The 23492-nt window shown below is 39.6% G+C and overlaps 1 protein-coding gene across 1 annotated transcript; it reads right to left on the bottom strand.

The window, feature by feature from the left end:
• Window positions 1–476: 476 nt before the first annotated feature.
• On the bottom strand, window positions 477–20215 carry TRAM1 (translocation associated membrane protein 1). The gene is made up of 11 exons (XM_064651118.1): window positions 19922–20215; window positions 16980–17043; window positions 16278–16399; window positions 15959–16075; window positions 15050–15108; window positions 14580–14664; window positions 10801–10871; window positions 10607–10711; window positions 9927–10070; window positions 8864–9024; window positions 477–6698 (listed from the first exon to the last, which is right to left on the bottom strand). Exons 1-11 carry the CDS (start codon window positions 20042–20044, stop codon window positions 6625–6627), a joined length of 1125 nt encoding a protein of 374 aa, XP_064507188.1. The 5' UTR covers window positions 20045–20215; the 3' UTR covers window positions 477–6624.
• Window positions 20216–23492: the final 3277 nt, after the last annotated feature.

Raw genomic sequence — 23492 nt, 5'->3', positions numbered from 1 at the left:
AATCTATGAAGGCTTTAAAAGTTGTTTAGCTGAAGAGTCTGGAGACACTAGAAGAGCAAGCTCTCAGGCCACACCAGACACTGCCCAGCACAGCTCTTGATGTTCTCCAAGTTTATGGTTACTGTCAAGCTGGAAAGTGCTACTCAGAGGATACAAAATGCTGCACAAGCATTACAGCAAACAAGCCTCACTTTCTCAAGAGGGAGGGCCAATGTGGTTTCTCAAGTTGACAGGTGAGAAACTCAATCCTGAACTTCTGATAATTTTGTGCAAACTCCAGCTCCAGCCTGAGTTACACCAGAGCCATTCCTCTTCAGCCTAAGCAGACCTGTCTGTGTTCACTGGTTTAAGTGAATATCCTCAAACAAAACACTGTATTTGCCTTCGACCAGTATCTTGCTGATGCTGCTGGGCTGTAAGCAAGGCCAGATGCAATTTATATGCCTCCATTTTTGTAACAGACTATTCAAGCACAGTTTTAATTTGATACTCTTTATTATGATATCCAGAAAAACAATAACAAGGTGATTGCTTATTACAGCTTCCACAGACTGGGGCTCCAGACCTTATTGTCCTGGGTATACACACGCACGCACACACACACAAGACAACCCTTGCCACATGAACTTACAATCAAAATAAACCAAACAAATATAATGATTAATCAAGAAACAAAAAGGAGGAATCACCCGCGCGAGAACGCGAGTTACGTTTTGGCTTGGTTTCTAGTCTGGAGCTCAAGAGTCAAAATTCCTACCCTGTTACAGTATTCTTATTACCATGGGCTGAATTTTTACCTGTTGATTACAGTGCAAAATATAATCTTCAACATTTATAACCAATATATGGAGACACAAAGCTCAAGTTCTAGACCATAATTTGTTGAGTGCTATACAGCAAAACTACAGTCTAGAGATTCAGAGACCTTAAGTGTCCAGTTTCTTAAATGAGAAAGGCAGTAAAAGTGAACTGCAATATGCAAAGGAAAAACATCCAGGAATATAAATTTCTGCTAAACCAGTCAAGACTAATGTATTTTTTTTTCAATTCAGTATATCAAATTCCACACTCTCGTGTGTGGAATGAAGAAGTAACAACTTTGTTGTGGTGCATGACAATGCCTGATCTTTAATATTAACCACAATAAATACAGACAAAGAATGAATACTGAAAGACTGTTGAATTATAAAGCTACACTCTAGCTGCTCTGATTCTGCAAAAAGTTTCAAACACAAAAAGAAGAAAAAGGAGTTGTCATTTCTGGCACTTACATCACATATTTGCCATCCTTGAGCAGGATAAAACTGAAGTATTTGCAGAAACCTAAAATAAAAGTGACAGGACACACAGAGATCAAGTGTATTGGATTCAAAACTAGGCTGTTTTTTTTTTAAACCAGAAATAGGAGTTGTTGCCTTTTGAATTGGCAACATCAAAAGGACCTTTTTTCTGAAAGGCAGAAAACAGTCTACTGCTGCTGGAGCCCAGCACTCCTCACCCATCGCTCACCAAAGGGAATTGACAGCAGCAGATGCTAAAAGCAGTTCCATTTCATCCACAATGGCACTTGCTCTGTGGATGTGAGCTATATCCGATATAAGTTCTATTGCAATGTATTCATCCTAAAGAGTTTCAGTTCCTATTAAGGAGGTTCTGATGACACCCGATATGTTGATGTGCTTATTTCTTGCACGTCTGATCCAGCAACAGTCCAGCCCTGCTCCTATTTTAGTTCTGAAGAGCACACAAAATTCCTTAATGTGTAGAGATCTAGGCTTATCAGACCGAAATCTGAGTAGTTCAGGGAACAGTGTGAAGAAGGGATACTCATTAAACATCCACCACAATGACCTACAGTATATAAAACAACCCCACCAACAAACCAACAAGCATGGGCTAATCCAGTGCTCTAAAGATAATCTGCAGCTAACAACATAAGAAATTCAAATATGATGAACAGATGATAACTGACATCAGTCCTTTGAAGTCTCATTCCTTTTAAAGGATCTCCCAAATATTCCCCAAGCCTTCATTTTGTAGGACATCCTTATACTCTGCACCAGAAGTAGCCTAAATATTTGCACAACGAGATGACTATTACTACAGGCTGTGGGCATTAAAACACAGCCCCCCCTCCCCGGAATGCAGTATCTCTGTGCACAGGCTCTCACCAGCCTGCAAACGTTACAAGCAACACGACTGTCTCTACTTTGTGTTCAAGTCCCTTCAATACTGAGATTCTCCAGAGAGAACAATAAGGACAGCAATGACCAACACTGCATAGGAAGCCTATTCAAGCTGCCAGTCTCCATCATTTACAACACAGGCCCAAAGGGCTGAGTCACAAATGGAACCAAACCCAAGTATGACCTAGGAATCAGCTGGTCAACTTCCTGAAAACAAAATAAGAGAAACCAAACAACTCTTCCCTCCATGTACCAAGACAGGCATATCATGCAATTCTTGCAAAACTCTCTGGGAGATTTACTTCAATACATAAAGGGTTTATGTGGAAAAAAAATCCCTCAGCAAAAAAGCTGTAGTTTCCTGGCCGTTAAGGAAAGTAGTTTTGTTTGTTTGATCCAGGACAACCCACATTTTCAAAATTCCAGTTTCTACATCACCAGTATCATTTTTCACTGCTTGGAAACCCTGTTGACAGTTAACAGGTATCTCAGTACAGTAAAACACAATGAGTATTCCCCCTTCCCCCTCAATATCCAACAAAAATCCATTAATACTTAATGGATTTGGCATGTAGGAGCTACCAGAGACCAATCTCCCTTCTGATAATGATGACTGGAAGCCTTTCAAGGAGATCACCCAACTCATACTGTAATCTAGTGTAATTTTTAAGCAACATGTCAATGGAAGGGGTAGCTGCCTTAGAACCTGATATGTCTTTTCCCTGCATTTTTTTTCTTGTTGCTTATACATAACTACTTGTGAGCCTCTGGGATTACTATCAGACAACTAATCCAGTGGAAAGAAAACCCCAAGCAACCCCTTGCACCAGCTCCCTGATCTAGCTCACCATGCAACCAGAAAGGTTTGTGCTAGCCAAGGCAAGGGACTGAACCCCAATTTTGGCAGCAAACTACATTACTTTCAGCTTAGCATGAACATGAAAATGCTCCCTTCCCTTTAATATCAAGTTTTGCCACCAACAAAATTACCTCATGTGCAGTTAGTCAGAAATCTTCAAAGAACAAAAGGACTGCAGATGTGTATTGCTCCTTTTTACAGAAGTCAATTACTTGTACCCGAGTAGTGCACTGCTTATTACAGTTCTGGCTAACATAACTCCATAAACGCAACTAAAATTTTCAAAGAAAAAAAGTATTTAGGAAAAATATCAAATGCTTACAAATAACTGATTTTCTACATGCATTATCCCAACATACTTAATTTGCCATCAGCATTACCTAATGTTAGCAGAAATAGCCTAAGCATTTTCTCTGCTTGGCAAATTCCTTCATAATTCCTAACTTTGGACGTGGGATCACCAGAAAAGCCGTATTTCCAAAGAGTATTTCCACATTCATCAGTAATTCACATAGGAGAAATCAGTCTTTGCAACTACTCCAAGTGTCCAGATGAAAACTAAAATTATTTTCAGCTGGTCTGAGCTCCTTGTTTGTACTTTGAAGTTCAATATAATCACTTTAAAAGTAAAATAATAGTTTTGATAGTAGATTCTGGCATAGAAACCAAACACACATTTGGGGGGCAAAAAAGGCTATAAATCATCTGTTGTTAAATCTTGAAAAGTTCTGAAAAGACAGGGCAAAAGGAAGGGGCTTTAAGACAAAAACCAAACCCAACAAACCCTATCCACTGTCTGTATAATTATTCAATTAAAATCCATCTATATGGACAAATCTTTCTCTTCACAGGACCTGTCAACTGACCAGGATAAATTACTGCAGCCTAGGCAAAAATTATTTTATTAGACATAGGAATAAAATGATGAACTCTTCAGACATTTCCATTTCTATTTTTCCTGACTCCATGATTAAGAAAACATGATTAGACTTCCATCTTACTGAATCCCAGATTACAAGCAAAGAGCAAAAAATGCAATAACATTTAAAACCCAGTTTTAAGCAATTAAAAAGAAATTATCCAGCCAGACAATAATCTTATGCTAAAACAAGCAATATCAAACTGGAAACATAAGTCTCAAAATCTTATAAGTTTATGAGTGTTTCCATTCCAAGGTAGAAAATTCTAAATCACTGCTTTTGCCTCAAACATAATAATTATGTATTTTTAGTTATGATACAAAAGACAGAAGATACTGGCTTCCAATACTCTATCCAAATTCTAGAACAACTGTTATTATTCTATATTACTTGGCAGACAGCGACAACTCCTATAAGGCAAGGATGAAGATTAAGCCATTGTGGAAACAAAAGTGCTTTTGTTAAAGTCCAAAGGCCAAGAATTTCTGTCCATAAGGCCAAAAGGAGACAAAAAGCAATGTCAGTATTAACAGTCAAGAATATATTCTTTCGAAGTTTTTGGAAATTAACCTGAAGTTTGCATTTCAAGACTACTGTGAATGAGGTTTACAAGAAACAGTTTGCCTTAGGGAAACAACTATTACAACCCTCCTATAAGTCTTAAAGATCTCAAGAAGTACCTTAGATGTTCCCTTCATAATTTTTGTTCCTCCACCTGTTATGATTCTGAGAGCCCCAGTACAACCGGATATCACAACCAAACCGATTTAGAGTCAAAGTACCAGACTAGACACTTAAAATTTTCCCCCCTGGCTTAAGGTACAAGTTGAGAGCAAGGCACACAGAATTTGTGAAGGTCTTTCTAGAAACATCAGACTTGAAATGTGATTTTCGGCAGCAGGTATATAATATACACAATTCTCTCAAAATTTCTGATTTCCAATTTTCCAGTTTCATGTCAGATTTCCAGAATCAGACAGATTCACAGTTCCACCACTTCGAATCAAGGCATGGCATAGCTACTTCTACTGAAGCAGACTGGGCATATTACAGGGCATGCTGCTCTAGAGTTCTCAAGCCAAGCAAGTATAAGTCTGCCAAGTCCATTTCAGGAGGTGTGAACCAAATACTTGGGAACCGTGACTGTAATTAGCGGAAACATATAATAAATTATACTGCAATAACTCTAAATAGCACTAAACAATTGAAGAATGGATAGTTACTTGTAGAGAATATTTTGTACTGGAAACGTTTATTCTGAACAGTAAGCAATTGAACTGTAGAAGATACAGAATGCAGATTTATTACTCTGTTGGGTATAAATTCAATTATAATAACAGGTTTTAATTAAAATTATTTTATTTATCAGCTTGATTGCTCATAATTATCCTCAATCAATAAGCAGTTCAATACTTTGGTTACCTTGATAGACTAATTTAGCAACTTCTTCTTAAGACTCAAATAAATCTCTCACTCGTTCTCAAGTGCAATGGGTTGAATTAAATCCATTACAAAAGCGTACAGAGGAAACATTATCTGCATATTAAACTGGAAAACTAACTGGATGAAGCTTCACATTGAATACAATTTTAAAAGATAATGGAAGAATTCTTAAATTGAGATTTTTCCAGTTGTAGCAAAGGGCACAATAAATCAGTTTTAAGAAGTTGTAGCTTCTAAATATTTTTTCATAAAAACATATATAGGAGAAATCAAACTATTCCTAACAGAGGTGAAACAAAGCAAAGCAGTTAGAATAAAGGAATGTTTCTCATAACTTGATCCATTTATTTAATTCCCTCTTCATGGAGCAATAATTGCCTCCCAAAACAAACACAAGACATTGTAAGAACCTCCACCCTCTAAAATCGGCCAGACAAGTTTTTAAAGAAGGTCCAACGCACACTAATTCTCCAAGATACACTTTAAAAGCACACACAGAAGCGAACAGTGCTACTGAAATCAACTCTTCCTATGATCATACACACTCCCTTCTAATTTTCAAGTGCTAAAAGCTATATCTCAGAAAGGTTTTTTGTTCCTTGTAAGAGATTTCTAACCAACAAACAATAAGACTCTGCAACATTTCCGATTATTTCAGTTCTGTTTTAATGATATGGGGCAATTCTAAGAGCAGACATTGTGCAGCTAGTAACTACAAAATAAAGAGGTCTATTGGTGTGGTCTTGGAATCCCAATTTGAAATGCAAATTTGAGTCAAGGTAATTAACTGAAAAGCCAGAGTATCTGAAAACGCATACTAAGTTTTTACTTCAATTTTGTAATACTTCTTGAGGAACTTGGAAAAAGTGAAGTTGGTAGAACATCATATATCACCAAGATTACAAAAACTGGAGGGAAATAATACATTGCAACAGTGATCCTCATTAAGTAAGTTATTTCATCACAGTAAATGTTTAAAAAAGCGTCAATGTTTTTTAAAAAGTGTTGAATCCTCCCCTCAAGTATTTGAAGAGAGATAAACCTTTTTCCTTAGTCAAAATGGCTTTTTAAAAAAAGTTTCTCAAAACAACATCAATAATCAAAAAACATGAATTGTATTTTCCTTAATCCATAATATCTCTAGTGCTGAAGAGCCATCCATGTAAAAAGCAGATTCTTTGGGGACATTAGTCAATTAACTTAATAAACCCCAGTTTTACGAGGATTTATCCTTCCTGCTGCGAGGTGAGTCCGCTCCATTTGAGGTCACTGTTCCATTTATTCCGTTTTCTACAAAACAAGAAAACATTTTTCAAATACAATGAGATGTTTTATATTTTTTTACATTTTTCTAGATCCTATACAAACAGCCTTTTAAATTATTTTCTGACTTATCTTCTTCATTAAACCTCGTAATTATCATCAGGAATGCAACAGTATAACACAGTTTTTACAACGTGCAAAATTTAAAGTTTACTACAATAAATTCCAGTTTGCTGATGCGGCCAGACACTGAAATATGTGCATTGTACACACCAAGACTGAAAAATCAAGACTAGTTACAATATTTGTGAAAAAGTAAAACACAACCTGTAGATGACGTTCTGTGAAATTCTGGAGACACAGTATATACACGATTCCCTTGTATAGCTCTTAATTATTTGTTCCACCTATTTCATATTAGAAATTCTTGCTAAAATTACACTCCTTCATTTACAAGTATTTCATATATATAGGAAAGCCTTTATCTACAGATGCACATACAATTTTTAAAGCATATACTTTAAAAGATGGACAGAAGGAAAACACTAGTTCAGATTTGCAATGAGTATGCATACATGGAAAGAGTACTTCAATAGGTGGAACACAAAAGAGTGTTTTAAATAGTTCAATTACATATATTACTCTTTCAAAAACACAGTTTTGCTGCATCCTGTGCAAGTGTTCTGAACAGACAACATTACAGGAACACTCAAAACAGAAGAATAAGAAAGAACAGAGTTCTTTTCTTTCTATTTAAAATAAACAAAAAAATTCTTCAGTCTCAAGACAGGTATAGCTCAATTATTTTGTGAATTAAACCACAACTCCAATTAACTGACTTTTCCACTGTTCATTTACTGCTTGCAAGTGTCCACTGAAGTTGGATGAAAACCAGCAAATTCGTCAAATTACATGAATGAAATAGATTAGGAGATTTTGACTCACTGATTAAAACACCATTAAAGTTTATATTTTAAAATTATTTGACATAAAAGACTTCAATTAAATTAAAGAAACACCATAGTGAGTATGCAGTGAACACGGAGCTCTGGTTAAACAGGACACTTCTGATTCAATAGGACACTTTCACATAGGAAACTACCTTCACTCAATTATAAAAAAAATCCCCCTGTATTTTCTGATGAAAACAAAAAACCCCAACACCACACAAAAGCCAAGCTGTGATAATTACAAATCATCTAAAGGGAGTGCAGCAAAAATCTAAAGCACATCATTTTAATAAAAAAGAAACTTGGGGGAAATAAAAAAAAATGGATCACCCACCACAAATCTCAGTTCTTGATGCAAATGGTCTTCACACACACTATGTTTAATATATCAAAAGGTGGAACAAGTTGGTAATACATGATTGGGAGAAAGTATCATGCTGAAAAAAGCTTTTGAAACAACTTCAGCAGTTTCAAAAAAGTCCAGAAGTTATTCAAGCTAGCAATTAAGTACACAGAAGCTTAACTGATGGTACAACAGAAATACTGAAGTATGGGGAAACTTTATTTTTAAAAGAGGACATAATTTTTCTTGGAGGAAAGAGCATTCAGTTCATCTTTCATGCCCTTTCTATAAAAAGAGTGTGACATAATCAAAAAGTAAAACCTGGAGCCATCAGTACATTTCCAAATGCTTCAACACAGGTTTAGACTAGTAAGTAGTTATTACCTCCCTCTAGACAACTAGCAAATTCTATTTTTTGTAAAAACAGTCCAACACAAGACTATTTACTGAGTGGATCATCAAACCATCTCTTTGCCCTAAAACCTCAAAATTTTCTGAAAATAAACAACAAGCCTGAAATTAATTGCAAGAAAATTTTACAAATCATTGTTTATGAGAACAGATCTAAAATTGTGTCTGTTCCCTTTTTATAAGTGAAAAAAACCATAAGCATGACACATATTTTGTTCAAGAACTGAAATGAAAGATAATAAAAATATCATGTTACAAACAGTAATTCCTTCATTTGGGCAATTAGAAAATCCAAACAATATATAGTGTGTACTTTTAAAATCATTTTTCCCCATAGTAATATTCACCAATACTGTTTCTGTAATGGAGTCCTCTCACTTGCAAGTTAAATATAAAATGCTTCTTTAGCAACTCTATTAAAAAAGGCTCTGCACATCCTAAGGTTGTTTTTGAGAAGTCAAGGCAACAGAAAAACTGCAACTACAAACCTCTTTCTTTTCTGGAGGTCTTTCCTTTAGCTGATACAAACTTCTTTTTCACTGACTGAGGCTGGGAAGAAGAATGCTCTCTCCACCTCCGAAGCTGGAAATTAATGAACTTCCACATCATAAATGCTTGAGTCATGCAGATAGAGGCCAGCACGCTGATTCTAGAAACAAAACACAAGCGAAGTTTTATCAGTAAGTTTGTCACGCATTAGAGTGATTCTTTCTAGATAACACGAATTTTTACAAGTTCAGTTTTGTTCAGGTTATTTTTTATTTTTTTGGCAACTTCCACCCCTTCCTCCTCCCTTCCTCCCCTTCCCATTTGCTAAGCCATGCAAGTGTTTGCTCCCACAGCGCGACTGGGCTTAAGCACAGATGATCAAAACTGGATATACAGCGATAGTGAAGTCTTTGCCCATCAAAACTGGGAAGCACTAGGTTTATTTCCTGCTCTCTTTTTCAGAACTACTCTCAAGGTACCAGGCAGCAACAGCTGAAAATGGTTTAAGAGTGTCTTGCCATTCTGAGTATCAGTTCTACAGGGTAATGCTTACATTGCCAATGTTTCAATAACTTCCTTTTCTAGATTTAATTCATAAGAAGGCCAGGTGGTTGGCAGAACATTCTGCATCATGTTGCAATAACAGGAGCCATAACAACAACAGAGAGAGAGGCACAAATCTTCAACCAGGACCAAAGATGCTCTGGACATACCACCTTGACCTCTATAGATAAACTCACTGCAATTATATCCAGAATTCAATTTACTAAATCTGAAACATTTAAAATTAGTGTTTATAATTGAATATTCCTTTTAATTCCAGGTGTCTTTTGACAAAGAAGAGTAACCAGTTACAGATTTCTCAGCTGTAGACTGTAAATAATTCATTTCACTGTGGTTTAAAAGTTTGTTACATAAGCTATTCCCATTGATCCCATTGGTTGCATGAAAATACTCAATCATTCAGAATTACTGGCATTAACACCATACCATACCATTTATATTGTGTATCTAACACAGGTTTACAGTACATGCTTAAGAACTGTTTCAGGTTTACTATACCTAACAGCCAGGATATTAAAGTTTCCAGTACTGAAATTCAGCTGCTGATCTTCTGCTCTTGCTAGTCCAAAGCCAAAAGTGAGGACTGAGAGAATCAAGGTGAGAAGCCTTCCCAAAACAAAAAGAACTGCCCATAGTGAAAATCTAGAAATAAAAACACCACAAACACTAAATGAATTTTCCATTCAAAACACATGCACTAACAAGACAAATGTTTACCCTTCACCATGCAAATTTGTTTGGAATATAAGAACTTACCTAAATTCATTGCACCTATTCCACATGAGTCTTGCATTATGTTCTGAAAACTAATTTCAACTCAATGGAAAGTGCTTTCCAGTACTATTAGAACATAAGCATGTTATTAATTCCTACAGCACTGGCTGTAGGATACTGAACCTACCCTGTTCCTTTCTCTACAAAACTTCAAAAAAAAAATAATTAGTACACATTGTGAGATTTTATTTCATTTTTATACTGCTACTAACATTTACTTAAACAGGCTAAAACAAGGTTAAAAACCAGTTGTTTAAGAGATATAAGTACTAACACTATTCTGGAGAACTGTGGTCTCTAAGAAAAACTGTTTGAACTTCCTTGTAATTTTGGTTTCTGGCTAGTCAAATGCAAAAGGCTTTAAGATAGAAATTAGATGAATTTAAAATATAAAGACTACTTACCCTTTCTGGTATTTTTCATCACTGAAGTAGAAAAGACGGGATATGTGGAAAAGAAATTCAACAAAGTAATGCAATACCAGAAGAACAAGTCCAAGATGGGTCAGACTATCAAAACAAATAAAACAAACATTCAGACATTTTGTTACATGTTTAAGAAAGGGAATGAAGCCAGAAAAAGTTTACAATTGACTTACTTCAGGAGATAGGCTCCAGCAATATGAAAGAGGTAAAGTCCAATGTAGACAATCTGGCGAAAGATATCTTCCTATTAGGAAGAAAAAAACAACCATGACTTATACACAATGTTATATAGTATGGAACAATGCTATCTATTATTACTATTCCCTAGTCTTGGAAATTCTTCTTTGTTTATCAATTACCTTAACATGGCCTGGTCTGGCCTGGCACTGAATTACTCAGCCTGGGTCATCTAATTCCACACATAAATTATTGCTTACTTAGCAATAATATTCAGAATCTTGCACATATGCTACTGTGAGAAAATGCATCAAACATAAAAAAGATGCTTTTTAAAAGGGCCCAGTTTTATTTGTTAGGACTCCTGTGAATTTGTACAAGCTATTACAATACTTATTTTGTATACATATAACTGTATCATCGGCTCCTACAGTTCCACATGTTTGCTGCTAATCAGATTGTCAGATTGCTACAGAAATAAAAAAAAAAACCAGTCTGCAAACCAAAATGAAAACTTTTCCTAGTGTTGGTGTTGATTTTAAAAATTCAAGAACATTCAAAATTCTGGCACACTGCTGCTGGCAAATACAGAGAATATAGTTATTAAGTAGTCATGCTAAACCTCATGGTCACACTTCAATTCAGGTTTTAGCCAGCTCCATTAAACTGAACACTTCATGGAGACAAAATAATAGAGAGGGAGACACACAGCACATGGAAAGCAGATTGTGCCATCTGTGAACAGAAGAATCACTGAAGTATGCCAGATCACAATAAAAATCTGTTTTGAAGCAGTATGCAGAGTACATTCAAGCTGTGCTTAAGAAACGCCTATTTTTTTGAAAAATCCCCTAAAGTTCAAGGATCTTCAGCTTTATCTGGTATACATGCAAACAAAAAAGGCCTAACATTTTAATCTTGTAACATCTATAGTATATTATTCAATACTCAATCTCAAATCCAACAAACATATAGAATCAAACACTTCTGACAACAGCCAACTCCACACACAAAGCGCCATACACAAAGGGTAAGAAAAGAGATGAACAAAGACCTACTCTAAATTATCTGAAAGAAAACAAAAAAAAAATACTTCTTTGACATAAATTAGAGAATAGACAGTACAAATAGTTAGTTTCTCCAACTACTAACAGGAGAAGCCTTTCACACTAACTTCAGAACTGAGGTAACATTTCAACAGCCTGTGCTGCCCGCTTAGACAAACTGGTGGAGACTGAAGGCCTACTGGAATAACGCAACCGGAGATATACGTGCCCATACAGAGTACCGGAATTAAGAACTTCTTCCCTTGTCTGTGTCAGCAGTAAAGACAACTAGACCTGAGTAAATGCAGCCAGCTCCTTCAAGAGACGGAATAAAGCAAGGAAGCCAAGATGGCAGAGGTGGTGAAAGAAATATCAACTATGAACTTGCTAAAACAAATGAACTATTCTTTAAACTTAATGCAAAAGTCAGAGGCCAAAATTTCAAGTACTGACCCAATAAAACACTATTATTCAACATACAGCACTTAGGCCACTAACAGCTTTCTTGAACTTATGTTAAAAAAAAAATCTCCAGACTTGGCCATGAAGTTACATTTGAGAGGTACCATTACCACAATATAGGAACATGAGCTGCAGTGCATCTGCAAAACAGTGTTTATACTGCATCAGACCAGCATAAAAACAATGCATCTCTTTACTATTTTACTAAGCCTCTTCTAGGCTCCTAAACAAAGACCTATGCTTACATAACACCTATGTTTCATTTTCTTGAATAAACTCTGGCAGCAGAGATATAGCCTAGTCACACAGCAACAACAGTTACAGAACCGTTTGGGCTTGAAGAGCCGCTTGTACATCATCTAGTCCAACCTTTCTACCCTGGGCAGGGACTTCTATCACTAGATCAGGTTGCTCAAAGCCCCATCCGACCTGACCTTGAACACTTCAAATGAAGGGGAACCCACAACTTCTCTAGGCAATCTGTTCCAGTGTCTCACCATCTTCATAGTTAAGAATTTCTTTGTATCTATTCTAAACCCACCCTCTTTCAGATTAAAATCATTGCCCCTTGTCTTCTCACTATAGGCCCTGATAAAAAGTCTCTTTCCATATTTCTTGTAAGGCCAGTTCAAACAGTGTGAGGCCACAATAAGTTCTCCCTGGAGCCTTCTCTTCTGCAGGCTGAACAACCCCAACTCTTTCACCCTATCTTCACAGGGGGGCTGCTCCAGTCCTCTGTTCATCTTTGTGGCTCTTCTCTGGACCTGCTCAAACAGATTCATACCTTTCCTGTGCTGGGGACCCCAGAGCAGGACACAGTACTCCAAGTGGGGTTTCACCAGAGTGGAGTGGAAGGGCAGATCAACCAGCTGGTCACCACTTTTTATGCAGCCCAGGTTACAACTGGCTTTCTGGGATGCAAGGGTACATTGCTAGCTCATGTCCAGCTTTTCATCCCCAGTACCCCCAAGTGTTCTGCAGGGCTGTTCTCAATCCATTCATCCCCAGCCTTTATTGATGTTGGAGATTCCCATAATCAACGTGCAGGACCTTGCACTTGGCCTTGTTCACATGGACCCAGTCCAAGCCTGTCAGGATACTCTAGATGGCACCCCTTTCCTCAAGCAAATCAACTGCAACACTCAGCCTGGTGGCTCTGCAAACTTGCTGAGGGTGCACTCGATCCCTTTGGCTGATGAAATACCAAACAGCACTGGTTCCAGTACAGATCCTTGAAGAAAATTGCTTGTTACTAGTTTCCACTTGGACACTGACTCACTGACTGTAACTCTCTGGAAGCAGCCATCCAGCCAGCTCCTTATCCATCTAACAGTCCATCCATCAAATCCATCTCTTTCCAATTTAGAAATAAGAATGCTGTGGGGGACCCTATGAAAAGCCTTAACAGAGGTTCAGGTAGATAACATCAGCAGCTCTTCCCTCATCCGCTGATGCAGTCACTCCACCATAGAAAGCCACTAAGTTAGTCAAGTACAATTTGCCTTTGGTGAAGCCATGTTGAAGAGTTTAAAACAGGAAAGTTTAAGCAGGAAAATGTATATGCAAAATGATCTTGAGCAACAACATGCGAAGAGCCTACTTAAATTGGTCAGGAAGGCAAGAAGTGTGCTACAAAAAATCTGAAGTGAACTCAGTGTTATGAGAACCCAAACACAGAAAACCCTCAGGGAAAAAATGCTGCTGTTAAAAATTGAGAACTGAAAAAAATATCAATACATAATTAACCAGAACTTCTGCAGAGGATAGTGGTACTTAAATCAAATCCCAGACTTTAATACCACTTTGATTTATAAAATTATTCACAGCTTATATTCTACACCTATATCACGATTCATTAACTAGCTGTGATTTCAATGAGACTATTCAGACTACCAATTATGAGAAACAAAAAAAAAGTTTGAAAAGAAAATCTCACATTCATTTCCTCAAGGGAAAATTCTTTCAGTAGATGAGAAACACTAGTAATTTTTATTTACACAACAGATATACAACAATTTTAATGCAATTAGAAATACTGAAATATTTACTGCAATTAGAAATACTGAAATAACTAAAATGAAAAAAGACCCCTTTCTCACATGGACATTTGAGCACCCCAAGTTCCATCAAGAAAAGTGAGTAACACAAATCAGAATAGGGTAGGAAATCTAGGGTAACTCATTACTCTCCAAGTTCAAAAGAACTGAACTACTCCACTGTTTGAGCTGCTTGCTCTGCAGTTCCTTCCATTTACATTTTGAACTTACTTTTTTAGTTTTCTGGAAGTACAATTCTGGAAAAGCATGAAACCAATATGCCAACTGTAAGATGTAGAAAAACTTCATTTGAAACCTGTGCAATACAGTAAGAATTGAACCACATTACTTATTATGAATAAAATTAAAACATTTCAGAAGCCTTCTAGTGAACCCATTTTATCACTGTCTCTTAAAGAAAGAAAACATACAGATCCTTCCTGCCAGCCAACTTTAAACTAGAGATTTTAAAAATCAAAATCATTGAGATAAAGCTTGCAAAAACTTAATTCTCTAAGTAACAGCTCTTTGTATGCTACAATTGTCAAAGAATCAAGAGGCCACGTAAGTACAACCAAAAATGCATTAGTGACTAATACAGTTTTACAAACTACTTATTCCACACAAATTGTATGTGACACAAGCTAAGTTTAAAACACCCCCTCCTCTCGCCCAGCAATCCTCTAAGGAAGAGGCCTTACGGAATCAGTGTGTGCGGATAGTCCCTCCACAGAGAGGTTGGATCTGATATATAGTTCTCCTAAAAGAAGAAAAAAACCAAACAAAACCTCTCAATAAACTCTCAGAGATGTTACTTTCTAGTCAGAAATAATGACTGGAAACACATGTATGCATTTATGTATATGCACGTGTGTACATACAAACACATGTGTACACATCTACACACACAAGTAAAAGCTGCAGATCTAATTTTTTTTTTAAACCCAAGAAATTACAAATAAGCAGAACAAAACCCACCCAAAAAACAACTCCCCAAAACAAAAGACAGTAGTACTGGCTTAGGAAAATAAAAAACAACCAATCAAATCATGTGTTTGTTCCATATAGAATGAGATGGAAGTTATTTCAGCATCTCTACAGCCATAAGTCTTCTAATGTAAACTGCTGACAGGCTTTGAGTTTAACTAATAAAAGGAAAGTTTTTCCAGGAGTTACTATATTAAAGGAAAAGAAAAAAAATACTCTTTCCCTTCACATTCAGCCACTAGCTTTAACCTGAAAGGACACATTGACTTCAGACTACAGCAGTTGGCCCACATACCCATTTCCTAGGCTCCAAAATGCTACATATAGTGCTTTTTAAACATTTATTTTATGTCAATAAGTCAACACAAAAAACTACAGAGAATTAAGTACCATAATAGTTAAATGGTTTTACCTTACTCTGTTCACAGTAAATACACTCAAGACTCAGCAACAGCAACACTACTGGACTTCATACTCAGTTATGACTACAACCTACACACTTGCCCCCACTTCAAAATTAAAACCAGCTAAAACCAGAAAAATAAGCCAAAACCATATTTATCAGCAGTCTAAGTGAAGCTTTTGAAATCACATAATACAAACAGAGGAGGAGGTATACTTACAGAGACAAGAATACTCGTTCCCCAAACACAGGAGAAAAGGCAGAATGCACTAAGTTGCCCAGACTCATTGAACTTGCTATGCTTTGTTTTTGAAAAGTGCATTTTCCTGTTAATTTTCTGAAATGAAAATCCATTGTTATTTATATGCTGCAGTACTTAACATTTACCTGGTAACTGCACTAGAACATCTAAAAGTTTTAATGCATGTTTTTACAGTTAAAAGCTTTAATGCAGAAGTTCACTTTTAAGTTAATAGTCTTAAGGTCTAATTAAAACCTGACTATTTTCTTGATGAAAGGAATTAATATTTTGTACTTACATCCAGTACATACTCCTGAATTATAGCGTGTATGATTATTGCTACAAGCATGTAAAAGAAAATCGTAGCCAAGTCTTTGATGCCATAGTGATAGAGAGAGATTGTTTCTGCAGATTGTTCTTCTAAAAGGCAAACAGAATGAACTGTTAGGCATCAGTACAGTTTAATGGCTAACAAGTTTGTTTCTCAGAGTGAAACTTTTCACAGAAGTTACCTTGTAGTCAGCTGAACAAATAAAAGTCAAATTAAACTGCCACCATAAACTAGGTCACTAGATTGTTTATAGTTTTCTCCATCACATCACAAACTCATTTTGACTCTGGAAAGAAGTACTATAAAACAAAAAACTTAAGTGCACTTAGGAAGCTTACCCAAATGCATTGAAAGCAGACAATAAAAATATGTTAAGCTATCACCCCACTTTGACTATTAAAGACTGTCACTTGCAAAGCCAAAGTAAGAATCTGTGTGAACTTATCTACCAGTCAGATGGTGTTTTAGCACTAATGATGAATATATCAGAACAGAAACATTGTCTCTAACCTAATTAATTAAAATGGAGTTTTGACAGAGTGAAATCCTTGAAAGCTGCTTATTATCTATTCAAATTGACAAATTCACCTACTGTCAGTCTAGAAAGCATGGCATACTAATGATGTCTGAATACACAGTCTCATAACTAACCTCCTGCAAGATACATACCTGTGGCAGGAATGGTAACATTATACTGAAGTGTAACAAAAATGACAGCTGCTTTTGCTGTAATCTGAAAGAGGAAAAAAACAAATTCTCATGGAAGTAAGCTACATTAAACTGAAGACATATGCCAATACATTTAGCACCCTTGCCCAGCACATTTGTCCCCTCCCAAAGAAGTGATCATGTTATCACACCGCTTCACCTGACTTTTCAAAGGCAGCACACATTGCCTGGTCTGTATAGATTTGTTTACAGAATACCAAACCTCCTGAATGAAATATCCTTGAAAATGCCACTTACAAATAGTCTTTCCTACAACATTAAATTGAAAACATGCTACAATGCTTTCCTCAGTCCATACTGTACGATTACATTAACAGAACATACAATATCACGGAACCCCTAGACCATGATGCATTCAGCAGTGACCAAGAACAAACTTTATTTAAAAGTACTTTTTTTTATTTGACAAAATTTGAAAGTCAATTATCATATTCAAAAAACTGTGAGTGATCTGAAAAATGTGGACAGGGAAGGAAAAAAAGCATAAAGAACAGAAAACCATTTCAGGCCAGTGGCATACCAACTCAATACAATTAGCATTCTTTTGACCTTGGGGATCCTTTGGCAAGATGCATAAAACAAATGTGATTAAATTTAGCAGTAGTGGTACTACTCCTTTATGACTGGTTGTAAGAAAAAGCAGAATGAATAAAAGCAATTTGGAGGGAGGATGTTTGTCCTAATGGCTTTTTTCTGAGGGTGGAGATATTCTAAAAACCCTAGTAAATAAGCAGGAGTACAAGTTCTTATTTGTCAAAAAGCACAAACTTATTTTTAACTCTAATGCATCTTAGTTGAATTCCAGCATGAAACAACATGTCTTAACAGAAGGAATAATAACTGTGCTTTACAACAGCATTTGTGATCTGATAGTTTTTCATTGCTGTAAAAACCTAGCATCTTTGTGGCATTCATAGGACTGATGAAAAAAACAAGCTCTTTTATGAATCCTGGAAGGATACGTTGAGTATCTGAAAATAATTATTAGGTTACTACCAGCATTAATTATCATTCACGGGAAATGAGATTAAGTTTTAAAAGCAGCTCTTTGTCAACAAGCCCTAGATTTTCTATGAAACCCTGAATACATGGCAGACTGTTCAGTCCATGTAACTTCAGGGTATCCAACTAGTTTGCCTAAATTAGCGAGATCACCTCGGGCTCCCTATCCATCAAGGGAGCCCTCAGAGGACAATTCAAAATGCTAGTCAATTCTCAACTGCCCTTCGAAGCCCTGTCAGCTACTCTCACTACTAATACAATTGCACAAGTCAGGCAGTATAAACACCTTACCATACCAATATCAAGCAGAGCAGGTGATTTCCAAGACCTATATCAAAGCCTTAAAAAAATTGCTACAATCTTCTCGGCCACATCACATCTGTACCAACAAAGATATATGGCCTCTCTACACCAGGGTTAAAAAAAAATGGGTTAAAAAAACTGGAAACAAAAGAATTCAGAACACATCCAATCCCCCACAAAACTTCCAACCCTATCAATAATACTGTTAATACAGTAACTCTGAAGTAGGCAGATAAATGTTTAGGTCCACCTCTTTAATGTCATTCCCCAGAAAAACACCATATTGGTGGTGTCTTGGTGATTTCTAATAGCAAACTCAAACATAACACCTTTGTTGGTCTGCCCTGTTTTTACTTTTTGGGTATATATGTATACATACATATATATGTATCTGGTTTTCCTAACTCCACTGGGCTTTAGTGCTGAGCAGTACCAATAGCTGGATAAAACTATTCTGAAAACCACCTATATAAAACAAAAAGGTCCACAGCCCTAAACAAATATCTAAAATAAAGCCCAAATACGTGTCTAAACAAACGTCTAAAACACCAAAAAGCCAGAAACACTTAGCCAATGAACTGTCTTACTCTGATGATCAGTTATCTTAGTTTCAGTGATCTCAGTCTCAATGACCTCAGATCATTGACAACATTTTGGCAGTCACACAGGTAAGTCACCTTTTCAGTTCTCTCAGAAGGTAATCGAGAAGAGCCAAAAAGGCACGTTTTAAAACATCTGCATTCAACATGGGTTCCCAGAGAGCGCCTGGCCCGCAGCAGGGCCGGCCCTCAGGCCGAGGGGAGAGCTCCCCTCTGCCGCTGCCAAACCTCGGCCCACCTCCGAGGCGGGAGGTGGCAGCGAGGGGTGACCAGCGCCATCCGAGCGACGCCTCGAACCGCCTGGAGCGCTGGGATGCTCCGCGGGCAGCGCGGGGGCGCGGGCAGGGGGACCCGAGCGCTGCTGTAAGGACACGTCACCGCTGCCTTCCCTTCCCGCCGCGCCGCCCGACGGGAGCCGTAGTGCCGGCGGGGCCGCCACACAAAGAGCGGGGGATCGGCTGTGGCGGCCGGGCCTCGCCCCCCGCCCCCTCCTCGCCGTGCCGCGCACTCCTCCTCCCTCTCCCGTCTGCCACGTAACCCCGCCGCCCGCAGGAACTCCCCGCCGCCGCCAAGGGACGCAGCGCGCCCACCCCCTGCCCGGCCCCGCACGGCCTCCCTCCCTCCCTCCCAGGGCGGCGGGGGGAAGCGGGACTCGGGTCCTGGCGGCAGCCGCAGGCTGCGCCTCTCCGAGCCGAGCCGAGCCGAGGAAGAGGGCGTTCCCCGGCGGAGCGAGGATGCACCGCAGGGAGGGCGCCCGCTCTGGCGGTCGGGCCGTGCGGCGGGGCGGGAGTCGGCTCCTTTCCCGCGTACACCGTGGGGCGGCGGGCAGGTGCGCCGGGAGGCTGTGGCGCTGGCCCTCGCTGCATCGGGACTCCTGCGCCCTCCCGCTCCCTCCCTCCCCTCCAGCACCGAGAGCCCCCGGCGGAGCAGGGGGAAGCGGGACGAGGACCCCGGGCGGGGGCGTTGGCGCCGCCTCACCTCGAACATGAGCCCCAGCAGGAAGATCATGGCCATGCAGGACACGATGTCCGCATGGTTCTGCACGATGAACTCGTGGCTGAGCACTGGCGGGTTCTTGTTGCTCTTCTTGCGGATCGCCATGGCGGGCCGGGAGCTGGGCGCCGGCGCCGCCGCCTCCCCGCTGCCAGCACAGCTCCGCTCGCCGCGGCCAGGAAGAGGCGGAGGGGGAGGAGGCGACCGCGCAGCCGGGGAATGGCACGGCCGCCGCTCCGCTTCCCCCTCCCGCAGCGCCCCTGCCGGCCGGCGGCGCCTCCGCCCGCGCTCCGCCCGCCCGGGGGCGGCAGTTCGAACCCACCAACCCGGGAGCGGCCCCGGGACGCGGCGTGGCCGGGACTCGTCAGCAGAGCCGTGCCGTGCCGTGCCGTGCCACCTGGGCAGCGTCCAGGTGCTGCGTCCTTGGCAGCGCGGCCGGGTACTCGCTGGCCGTAGCCCGAAACCCTCGCTGGGCACAGGCCCAGCTTCTCTCCCACCGGGACAGCGGCGACATAAAATGCCTGGGGATCCCGCCGGGGTCGCGACCTAATAGAGCGGGCTGCCCCCGCTTCGGGCTGTGCCACGGAGCCGGGTCGGACTCCACTCCCTCTCGGCACCCCCGCCATCCAGGTTCACTTTTTTTTTTTCACTCTTTCCTTCTCCGAGGCTAAGCTTGGTGGTCACCAGACCCCCGCAAGCCGTAAGATGGGCTCCTGGAGGGTGCAAGGAGGACGCCTGCCGGGCTCGTTCTAGGTACGGCCGAGGCGCAGCCGCACGGTCCCGATGTCACCAGCGGCTCCCGCTGTCCCTCTGCTCACACTGTAGCGTGCAGCCAGGAGTAACATGTAACAACTACAGTAACAAGGAATCCAAGTGCAAGAAAGGAGAGGGGAAGAAAAGCTAACCGAGAAGTACAGGAGAAGAGACATTAACAGAAGATTAGAAGTAGATTAAAAAAACAAGCCAGTCACAGGAGACTCTCGCCTGGTTTGAACGGATGAATGAAGAGGTCTGAGAAATAAACGCTGATGTGGAAGACATCCAGGCTGAATTCAGCTGTCCTTCATCCCCTCCAAAACTCATGTTCTGTTTATTTATTAAAGCTTCTGGGTGGCAGATACTCCCCGTGGATATATGAAAAAGAAAGATCAAGAAAATTACTAATTTACAGCCGAAATTTAGTGTTGTCAGAATGTCTTTTGCTGCCAGCAGCTAATGAATACAGGGTAAGAAATTAGGGTAAGAAATTAAGGTTCAACTGTTCGGTTGGTATTGCTTCGCCCTGCCAGAATTGAGAGCATGCATCAAATATATTGTTTGAGCTGTTGGTGATAGGTTCATTTCTTCCTACTGTATGGACCAGACTGATCTCCAGGTTTTTCAACTATAAAACATCTTCATCAGCTGTGTAGATGCTCAGAGGTTTCCTGTGAATTTCATAAATCATCAGACAGATATATTTGGTGTCTAGAGATGATCTAGGATACTTAAAAATACAGAAAAGGCTACAGAAAATTTCCTTGCATGGCTATATTTTTTTTTTAAGATTAAACAGAAGCAGCATTCATATTTCAGTCCCAAGATGTTTTATACCCTAGAAATCCCGTAATCCCCTGGCTACACCAGTATTTTGTTACTCTAAAGTAAGCAGAACACTATTTCAACAATAACAATGTGAAAGTATATCCCTGACTGCATACAGTGTACTCATAGATGTAACATACTGCACCTGTGAAATACGTTGGGCTGGGATAAAAATTGGAATCCTTTTTGCGATATGTTTGCATCAATGTCCCATCTCAGACTTAAAAGAAATTAGGTCATCTCATCTCCACAGAATATAAAAAACAGGACTTAACTGGGACAAGACGTGCTTTCCCAAGCTGTAATCAGCAAGTGCCTTGAGCATTTGGCTGGATGTCCTGTCATACAAGCACTGAGACCCTTGGTTTCAGCTTGGTTTTGAGTTTTTCCTGATGATACAGTCTATATATACAGTCTATAAACTGCTATACTGAGGCAACCTGTCACTTCATCTGAAGTTTCCACACCTTCCTTTTATCAGCAGTTCCCTCTTCTGCCACATGAAGTTTCATATGGCTGTTGTTACAACCCACCCCAGAAAAAGGGGAGGGGGGTAACCCAGGTTCTTATCAATAATTCCCTTGGGGTGGATTAGAATGAAACAACACTGAATAATCGGTGTCTGAAAACATATATAGGTAGGGTTTATTTTAACAATTTTGTTTTAACAGGTATGTTAGCATTTTGGGTGTTGTCATCTATATTATCTATCATAGGGATAACCCCTGTGGGGGGAAATGCTTAAGGGAGAGAAAGGAAAGACAGGATAAGGGTAAGGGAGAGTAAGGGAAAGAAAAGCTGAGAGTGGAAAGATGTCTATAGTCACCACCCACGGGGTCCAGCGATGAAACTTGGTAGTTGCAGCTTCCATGTCTGTCAGTTGAAGTGGAGGCCTTGGTCTGTTGGGGGTGAAGGAGGGGAGCCCCCACACTCAAAGAAGTTATGAGTTACTATATTCATGGTTAGTGTCACGGGCCATGCCAGGAGCCTCCAACATCTCCTGGGTCTGTGCTGAGTTTTCCTGAGGGGCCTGCCTGGCCAAAAGGGTTTTTCCCACCTTTCAAGGTGTGTGTGTGTGGGGGGGAATTGGGTTTTGATGGGCCATCAGAAGTATAATGCAAAAGTCCTGCAGAAGCCTGCAAAAGTCCTTTGGCAATCCTAGAATGCATAAACCATTAACTGTTTCAGTCTCTGACAGCTGTCTAGGCAAAGTGGGATAATCTGAAACACGAGACAGTCAGCCTTCACTCTGCTTCTTGCCAGTAGGTGGCTGGTCTATGTTTGCTACATTTCTTTCCAGATATCCATGTTTTGCAACACTAGGCTTCAAAATGGTCACATGATTTAGGAAAGAAGTTCCCTATCACCTGAAACAGGGGAAGCCACTAGCACCTGTGCATGTGTGTGCCCAAAACCTCACCAAGAAAACCAAATAAAGCATATCAGGTGGCAAGACTGTGGAGACTTTGGGAGGAAGAGTATTAAGGCACCTTCAGTTGTAAGACACAAACAACACTCTTCCTATTTGGGAACCTTTCCTTAATTCACTTGTCATCAAACATGCTTAAAGATAGAACCAAGAACAATTTTAAAAGAAGTCTAAATAAGCAAGTTAGCAAGAAACAGAATAGAAAACCTCAAAAAGGTTATAACTACCATCTAACTTCTTTCCTAAGTCTTAAACCTAATGAATGATGCAGTCCCTCAGAACAGAATCTTCACATGAGCTGGCAGGAAGGCTGGAAACACAACTTGTGCTTCCTCCAGCTTCTGTCCTCAGCTGTTTAGAAAGTTAACACAGCAAATGACTTTTGCCCTTCTAGCCTGTTGAGACAGAAATTGCTTCTTGTTTTTATCTGTAACTTTCAACGCATTCTGCACAGATGACCATATTCACAAAAGGGATGTGAATAGGCTAATTCCCATTTTTATACATACACAGCCTATAGCTTACATTACCACCATTTTAAAA

Source organism: Pseudopipra pipra, chromosome 1 (genome assembly GCF_036250125.1).
Source record: "Pseudopipra pipra isolate bDixPip1 chromosome 1, bDixPip1.hap1, whole genome shotgun sequence".
Classification (NCBI taxonomy): Eukaryota; Metazoa; Chordata; class Aves; order Passeriformes; family Pipridae; genus Pseudopipra; species Pseudopipra pipra.
Note: the sequence above shows the minus strand (reverse complement) of the source record. Positions and strands in the feature narration are given on the sequence as shown.